Source organism: Zootermopsis nevadensis, unplaced genomic scaffold, assembly GCF_977971745.1.
Source record: "Zootermopsis nevadensis isolate Lab colony 2312 unplaced genomic scaffold, Znev_1.0 Znev_ptg000016l, whole genome shotgun sequence".
In the NCBI taxonomy this organism is placed as follows: Eukaryota; Metazoa; Arthropoda; class Insecta; order Blattodea; family Termopsidae; genus Zootermopsis; species Zootermopsis nevadensis.
Window position 1 is genome coordinate 10161850 of NW_028259148.1, and position 9621 is coordinate 10171470.

General features: G+C 36.0%; 1 protein-coding gene across 1 annotated transcript; it reads left to right on the forward strand.

The window, feature by feature from the left end:
- Nucleotides 1–3030: 3030 nt before the first annotated feature.
- On the forward strand, nucleotides 3031–8990 carry LOC110834430 (cuticle protein 19). The gene is made up of 4 exons (XM_022073568.2): nucleotides 3031–3127; nucleotides 4221–4304; nucleotides 5604–5792; nucleotides 8673–8990. Exons 1-4 carry the CDS (start codon nucleotides 3113–3115, stop codon nucleotides 8769–8771), a joined length of 387 nt encoding a protein of 128 aa, XP_021929260.1. The 5' UTR covers nucleotides 3031–3112; the 3' UTR covers nucleotides 8772–8990.
- The last annotated feature ends 631 nt before the right edge of the window (nucleotides 8991–9621 follow it).

Genomic DNA, 9621 nt, shown 5'->3' on the forward strand with positions numbered 1-9621 from the left:
TTGGAAAGAGGATCTCTCGAATGTACATGAATAAAAACTGTTGAAGTAGATATAAATGTAGGAAACGGTAAAATGTTTACTGAAAGATCATCTAAAACCACACTGATTACAGTGTTTGAAATATTTCTTGCCAAGCGTCTAAATGGATTGATAATATCAGTAATATTACAGAACTGAAAGAGATTAGAATCCAAGACGTCAGTGATGTTCAAATTCATTGTTGATTCTAGAACGTGAAACGTAAAGAAGCTAATTCCTGTTGAAGATATTTGATAGAATGCCACAGAACTCGAGCTCTGTGTAGTGAAAGTGTTTGAGCATCTGGGTTTGAAGGCCGGCCTCCATCGACAGCGAACTGCCGCGAATCCAATGGCAAGTTCGCTGCGGTTCGAATGAGGCATATTGCGCAAGCGCGTACGTGTTGCTGTTACTCCCTAGACGTCGCACTTGTTAAACAATTCGCCACGGCACCATGAAAGGTGATTACGTCATACAATGAACGTAGCTGAAATGAAATTCAACAGATGACTAGGAAGGACATGGAATTGTCAGGTTATTATTTGTTACATTTCGTTAAAAGTTACAAAATTATTTATTACTCGTCAAGTCAGCGACATCAGAAAAATCTGATAGGTCTTTGATGTGCTATTGTAGTAGCAGACGTATAAGTCGCGAGATAAATTTTTGAGTTCATCACATAATTAAAGGGCTTCTAGATAGTTGTAGATATTTTCTGTTGACTGCGTATTTTTCATAAAACTAGAAGGCGGCAACACCATACACTTTGAGACGAATGAATGGGAAATAGAAAAATTGAGATACGTATTCAAGGACATACACCGGCAGTCGAATGGGGAAACAGAGCGGAGTTACAGATACCTCTGCGAAGATTGTCATTTCCGAGGCTCAGATATACTGAAGACCTCTTGAAACAAAGGTCAATTGCATTATCACTCAGGTATCCTGATAGGCGATGGATATAAAATCAACTGCATTCGATGTCGACAAATATCATTAATTTAAATCAGGATATTTTAACTAAGTAATAAAAATTAAAACTGGCCATTTCCATCCATCTTACAAGTCGCTAAGTTATTACCTACGGAAATTCTCCGGATTTTATGGAACCCCAGATCCATTACCGAGTTAATAGTTAACGAAGTGTTTCTATAGCCTATTCACTAAACGGAATATTGTCATTGGCCTTTCGAACGGAATGTTTACAGTCAACTGACTCTCTGACAGTTCATTCGTTTGGTTCTGTTAACGGATTTTTTTATTTTGTGTGACATAAAAAATGGTGCTCTGAGCTCAGAACGTCATTGGCTAAATTGCAGACTTTTGTTGTCACAAGACGAATCCTCTCCTCAATATAACCTTTATTACAAGGTATCGCAACTTTTCCACCCCTGGGCCAAAAATAGTTTTCGCGTTGAACCGTAGGGCCAAGAAACCTTCCTGGCATTACTTTTGAAAATGAATAGCAAAATTTCATTACCTTTAACGGTATTTATTTAGGAATTACAAATTACTACAGGCCTAATATAGTTTCAAATATATATTTTATTTAAATGTGTAAAATTACTACAAAGTTACATATTGTTTTAAATTTTCTCCTGAAATAACTTGCATATGACAGTTTTTCCCTGCAAAGTTTATATTTTACGGCAGGGTACTAAGTCAATAACATGTGTGGTACTTAGTCATAAAGTCGCAGGTGATATCAGCTCGTGAGTTTTAAAAAATCGAGTAAATAAAACAAATGAACATGAAACCAGAAACAAATTGACAAATAATTTCTCTGGCCTTGTTAAAATCTGAATTTGGCTGGATATGGTCCACGAGTCGTCAGTTGGACCACAAATATATATTATTATATCCAATCACAATGTCACAGTATTGTGAAACTGAATTTTTAAATGTTCCACACAGCATGACAGTGTAATCAACTGTAAAATGAATAATTCCCTTATGACAAGTAGACAAATAATTTTGTAATTCTTAACGAAACTGAATAAAAATGAATGAGTACAAGAAAGATATTCCGTGTCAGAAATGCAAAAACATTTATAATGTTAATTCGCATTCAACTTTACTTGCCTGCTTCAAGTAAAATGGTTGGGGGCAAAATTTGTAATTTATTGTTCTTTTGGATATATACCTATGCTGTGTATTCCATTTTGGACAAAATATATCTTTGAAACGTTCAAGTTATTATTAATGTCAAGGATTCTACACGAAATGGAGGTAATGATCACTCCGAAAGTACACATAGCAGCCACATTGTCATCGGTCAATATAAGAATTTTATAAAATACATAACGCTTTGGTTTAACATTCAAAAGTCCTTTAACTTCCTATATCTTTCGACAAATTTGTTAATTGTTTATCATCACACACACACATACAAACGTAGTCTGCATGTAGGCGTGGTCAATCCAGTGTCCTACTCGCCTGTCGGAAAATCACCTAAACACTCAAACAATTAGGGAATTTTTGATATATCTGACAAACGCCATTACGTTATGTGTATGTCACAATACAAAGACTGGTTAACACAAATAAGTCCTCAGTATTTGATCGTAGATACAGATCACAATTTTTGAAGCTAACTGCTTATCTGTGATAATCTAAAGATAGCTACTTTTACTTCCTGCGTAAAGGAGCAAAAACATTTATACACAGTATTTCACAAAGCTGTGACATGACACATTCATGAAACGTGAACCACGTTCTCTGGTTCACATTCCTTTCCTTTTTTTATTAACGTCGCTTTAGTAATTTTTGTAACTTAATTTCTCTCGAAGAGTAATTCCCTGTTTCACCGCTTCGCTTGGACAGCGCTGTGGACTGCGGCTAAGCAGTGATACACTCTCCTACATCACAATTGTACGTGATTATACGTAATAAAGCATTCCACAATACGTTCATTATTAAGTAACAGATATTTTGGTAGTGTGGGGTAACAGTAAAGTTAATAAAAAATATTAAGAATCAGTACTTTCCCCAGCAAGAAGTGTTTGTGGTATAAAAATAAAGCCTCCGTCCTAGAGATCAGTCAGTCACATACAGTCAGTGTATTATCACACACAGCAAGAAACAGGAAGCTACCATGCAGATCCCTTGTGTAAGTTGCAGCTGTGGTCATTTTTGGAGACAACAAACAGTAAACCGAACGCGGCCGTCCAACTTGGATTAAATCATACACATTAAAATAAAAGCGATCACTTGTGTGTCAAATGGGCTGAAAATTCGATTCTTCCAAACACGAAAATACCGCTGTTGTTTAAAAATTTGATAGACTCAGGCCTAGATTGAAAGACGACATTAAAATGGGCCTAGAATAAATCGGGTTACAGGGATTGTATTTGTCTGTCTCATGGTAATGCCCAGTCGTAGGTTAACGTGAACACAGTGATGAACTTTCGTGTTCCACATAAGGCAGTGAAACATAATCAACAAACTGATTGTTGTAATGATAAAGTGTTGTGTTCTTCTTTTTTGAAGTACGATGATAAATTCTTAAATATTATTTATAGGCGCTTCGGGCTTCACAGCGTTGACAAACATTTAGCCTTTTCGTTCAATGTTTTATAAACCCTGAATTTAAAATGCCGCTGTTATACAGAATATGTACAAAAGAACGTCCTCAAAATTATGCAAAAAATAATGCAGTTTACTCAGAACTTCACACCTGCACCAGTCGATAGAAAACTTTCAAAGTTCTGTACATACCTCACGGAGACTCGATATGCGTGCTTCGCCAGTAACACGGCAGATGTCGATACGATAATCCAACTCGTCCCAAACTTGGTGCTGAGTGTCCCTAGTGATTGAAGCTATGGCAGTTGTGATTCGCTGCATCAATTGTGGCAAAGGTTGCGGTGTAAATACATACCCAACATGGCACAGGTTTTTCAGTCTGTCTTCGCTAACTGCAAAACACAACTCCGCTTTTGCATGGTGGCCATTTTCAAAACTAGAGGCATCTAGCAGAGGCGCGCAACAACAACATCCACCCGAATCATTGGAAATAAAATTTCGATAGTTTTTCTGATGATTGGTGTGGATGTGAATTTATATTTACACCGAATTTGTTTTCTGTGTTATTTTGGAAATGTTAAGTACTTTTGTGCACATCCTGAAATAAACTGCGAATCATTACATTAACAATTTAAATTAAAATATTCCACATTAATATTAAATCCGATTCTCAACAGACTGTTCTCGTATCCACGCTGTTTGCTGTGGCAGCACATGCTGGCTACCTGGGAGTCCCCGCTCACCATGCACTGGATTATTACGTGAGTACTGAAATTCCTGATAATTCCCAACGTTGGATTGCGAGAACATTTTGTCGTAACTGATATCAAATGCATATGGATAATACACAAATAGAAGGACCGCTATTTTAAAACTGTTTTATCATGTGCAAACCGAATTTCAGTACCTATAGCTCTTCGTGAAAACCATCACGTCCTAGATTGCCTTGGTTCGCATCTCATTATTTTGGCACGACTATTTCGTGAAGTTTAGCGTGTCCATCCGCTTGTATTTTTGCTTTGTGCTATGATTATATCGAAAAGTTAAATTTTCACCTGAACATATTAACCGCATAGAGGATTGAACTATACACCTCAATAAAAAATATAGCAATGTTACAAAACGTTATAAGAACCTGAAAGATTACAATCCGAATAATATGAAGGGTCAAGTGCATGTGTTGCACAAATTTACCGTATTTCATCGATTTTAAGACCCCATTAATTGTTAATTATAAATGTAATAATTGTTAGTAATATGTTTTCAGGGAGAGAGAAGCTATGTCGATTCTCAGACGCCATCAAACGTAAGACGCAGTCCGATTTCAGAAATTTTATAAATTATAAAGAAATGTTTAAATTTAATTTAAAGTATTCTAGCATCGTACGTTAACGAATACTTAGTAATTGTAGAAAAGTTTGTTAGTTGTAATCTGTAATGGACTACTTCTCTCGAAACAATTTACAGCAGATGAAATATAACATGAAATAAATAATATACTAAGTGAATTATTTTATTTGTAAATAATAGTTCCGTGAAGGAGGCAACTGGCGAACGTTTAGAATTTTTCGTTTGTATTTCTCACGCATCAAAGTCTCTCAAAGAAGAATATGTAAAGCTAAATTTTTATTATAAAGTGCAATTGTGCGAAGAAGAAATATATATTTTATAAATCATATATTCACCACTATTATCTGTCAGAGTCTTGCAACTTAAGCGCAATTTTCACAGGATCATATTCCTCGTGAATATGGCGAATTCTAATTTTTGTGTGTGGGGGATTCCCTGGAGTCGGTATGAACATCGCAGTTTTTTTAAACAGAACGAAGCCACTTGCTTGATAAGTTGTTTTCTTACGATGAACAAACCTTCACTAACACCGGATACGAATCTCAATTGGATGAGGACATCTACATCAGGCGGCCGGACATTCCAAGACATATGATGAAACAACTTTAAGGACACACTAATTTTCTGTAACCTTAACATTTATACAGCTATAATATTTTACCTTCAAACGCGTCAGTACCATAGTAGCAAATTATTTTTCGCTCTCGCAGGCTTACCCCAAATACTCTTTCGACTACGCAGTGAAGGACGCTCACACAGGCGACGCCAAGAGCCAGTGGGAAACGCGAGACGGCGACGTGGTTAAGGGAGAGTACAGCCTCGTGGAGCCGGATGGATCTGTGAGAATCGTGGAGTATTCCTCGGATAAGCACAACGGATTCAACGCCATCGTAAAAAAGGTACATGGCTTGCCACGGCTAATGTGCGCGTAAACACAAGGAGAACCCCTTGAAGCACGAACGTACTTCTTTATTTTCTGACAGGCAGCTTGTAATGACAAGTAATTTGATGACCTCCGCTACAGGGGTATGCATTTAAATCTAGAGAGCTGCATGAAAATCCTGCAATAGCAACTTCATCTAAGTAATATTACAAATCAAGTTCCTACCTCAAAGAAAATATAATGCAACTCTGTTACAAATATCACATTGTAACTGTTGTTTAGAAAATGCCTAGTGTATATTTTGATATTCTTAGGAACCCACAAACAGGAAAATGTAAACAAAATGCATAGTTGCGGAAAGTGGTTCATATAGTGGCCACCATGCATGAGACACAGAAGAAAAAGGATAAATCCGAAGATTGAAACGACAGTAAATCTTATTACTTATAAAAAAATTTCTCTGATGGTCGCACATTTGATTCGATGTTCTGTTACGCAGATATCAGAATGCGTATGCTAGGTGCTTATTAAATAGGCTTTACTCAGTCATATATATCACAAACTTTCGTGTAAAAGTAAACTTGAATGAATTTAACTAAGAGAAAGAAGATGTCTGTCTTCTGGGTTCTTGCGCTGTATAATCTGGTTGAAGTTTACCGACGTTTTGCTACTAAGTAAACAGTGCATTTGCGTGCATATCAATAAACATTTAATTTTTATACATTTTCCTCCCTTCAACACATTTCAAATAATAAATTTCTGTTGTTTCTAAGTTAAAATAAAATTTACTAAGGAGTATAATAAGACGTTAAGTATACCGATCGACGTTATCGATAAACCACTGAATTTTATTAAAATACTGATATTTTTAAAATTACGCTGGGCGACAAACCAGAAACACGATCCGCTTAACCACTGAGTTACCGGAAAACTTTTAACGACAGGCATTCTAACAGATGAATGCCCGAAAATGCGAGCATCTAATGCTCACTGCATCTCCAATAATGTTACATGGTAACGGAGTTAAAATAATTTTACTTAATCAGTAATTGTATGATACAGTATTGCTTTATTTGCAGCTACACTTTTATCGGTTCAGTTTTCAGCGGTCATTACGTTAGTACAATACAATAGCGAGGTCTGCCTTGTATGAAGTGAATGTAAGTTATTTTAGATAACGAACTAGATTAACTGTTTTCGCTGAACGTTTGTTTTCACACAGTCTTGTATTTCCGCATAAGCGGCTTTGTGTAATAATCTGTCGAAAAATTTACGTTACGTTAATTGGGCTATAATAACAACAGGATATGAAAGTGTGTAGTTGTAGACTTTAAACATTAAGCATATAATACTGCTATGCTGGATATAATAGGAGTTTTGTTTATTGACTTTGCATTCAATTGCGTACGTCTCTCTAGAATGCAGAGTAATTCAATTTGAAAGCACCGTTCACTTGTTTAAGAAGTAACAAGCAGCGAAACATATTTGGACGATGACAGCAGAATTACTTTCCTTCGCCAGTAAATACACCCATGGAAATTATCCATCTTAATATTTGCCCATTCGCCATAATAAAATCGACTAAACACATTAAATAATATAAATATACTTAAAAATTCTTTACGAAATCACGTCTTGAGCTAAGGAAATTTCTGAACGACGGCTCGTAGGAATATTTGAAATCTCCTTCAGATTTTAGTAATTAGATTTCCATTCTGTTTCAAATCATAATTTGTTTTAAAACTCTTAATCCTACATATATTTGATTGGTCTCCTCGGACTAGAAGAAGTCAACACAATACCACGGACAGGTGCAAAACCGTGGTCTCATTATTCTTATTATTTTCAAAGCTCCAAGCAACTTTTACCTCAACGGTAGACAAAAAAATTATTTGCGATTATTTGAGAAGTATTTATTTTAGTAATTATTGTTCTGGATTAAAGATTCCAGATAGAGGTAAGACGTTAGTTTGACGATCCGGAAATTTTAACTCTGGGGATTTTAGCTCTGTATCCATCTCGAAGGAGAATGTGTGGGGTGAGGTTCTGAGACTTTACGGACGTGAGAGTGAACAGAACACAGACCCTTTGCTGCGCAATTGAAACTTTCTTTCGTGACAATCCTATCACGTCTGTTTTCAAGCTCTCTAAAGAAGAACAAAGAATTTTATAAAGCAATGAATCAGCGAGAAACCTTTGTCATTTTTCAGCACTTCCTGTGAATGATTGGTTACAATTGTACTGTAATTCATGTCTTTCACTTATGAGTCTGATTTCCTCTTAAAATGAAGCCGATACAAATGGGACCTAATTTAAATAAAATTTAATGTTTCTTGAATCTTGAAATTTATCATGCACGGAGAAAATAGGAAATGATTAATGAATTAGTTTAGAAGTACTTTAATATAAAGTATGTATACAAACAAAACTGTTTTCACTTTGAAGGACACTAATGCCAAACGCTTTTCGACCTCAAGAGGTCATTATCAGTGGCAAAAACAAAGTGTAAACAGTTTTGTTTGTATACATACTTTATATTTCAATACACTACACGGTATGCAAAGTTTTAAGATTAGAAGTACTTAGTTTGAGGGAGATCGCGGAGAATAAGATAGGCTGGGTTTGTCATAATCGTGATGGAAATGAAAAATGTATGCACAATTTCAATCTTGAAATCGAAGAGAAAATACGACTTGTGAAAACTAGTTATAGGTGGAATGATAACAGTAGAGCAAATGAGGTGCAAGGATGTGGATTGAATTCGATTGGTTCTATTTAAAATATAATACAGGAAAGTATGTCTTTAATGTGGGTCAGTTTTAGGACGATTAGCGCAAAGTCAAAAATGAAGAGTTGTGACGTGTACGTTGTGTTGTTTCATATTTTATCGTTGCAGGTCGGACATGCTTCTCATCCCAGTACCTTGGCGGCAGCACCGTTTGGTCACAACCACGGAGGCTATTCAAGCGGCGGCGCTTTCGGATACTACGGCTAATACCGGAACTAAGTTACTTTCACGTTCAACACTTTTTCATAACTTCCTTTTCCCCAAATGGTATTTGTGTATTGCCTATTTCGTTCACTCCTGAGTTAAATTTTAAGTAATATACATATTTATTAATGTTTTTAATGTCAAATGTTGCTCTTTTTAAAGTATTTGTGCACACATCTTGAATTGTTTTATCGTTTGAATAAACATTATCTTATAAACAGATTCTATTTCTTTTTCATTGTTTTCGCTAGGCCCGATATCTAGCTGTCATTCTGTGTTTGAATAACCTTAAACTGTCAACAAGTCTACAGAAAGCAGCACCTAGTTCGACAATGAACTATTGTTGCGAAGATAAAAAGCAATGAGCAAGAAGCAGGTATTTGCTTCCCAGCGCACATGTACTGTCTCATGCATGACTCTACTGTGAAGACTTAAATAAAAGGAAGATAGGATTTGAGGTTCTCGCGGCGGTGAGTATGAAAATGGCTGTCTTCTGTGTCGTAGCTCCATCGTTCTTCACCTCGACACTAGATGGAGTAAGTGATCAGCCTCACGTCCCAGCTGCTCTTTACCCACGGGTACCCACTGGATAGGAATATAGACTGAGAGGTTAATAACAACGCGATGATATTTTCACAAAACTTTCGAGCGGTTTCCAGATTATTTGACAAAAGAATTAACAACCAACTATAGCCATAAGGCAAAGTATTCCATAAGAATCTGATATTCACAATAACAAGTGACTTGGTTTTTATGTGACTCGAAGTCTCATTACCTTGTTCATAAAAGCCCTTTATTAAATCGTACTTTGAGACATACTTAGGCATATGCATAAATACATACATATTTGTTC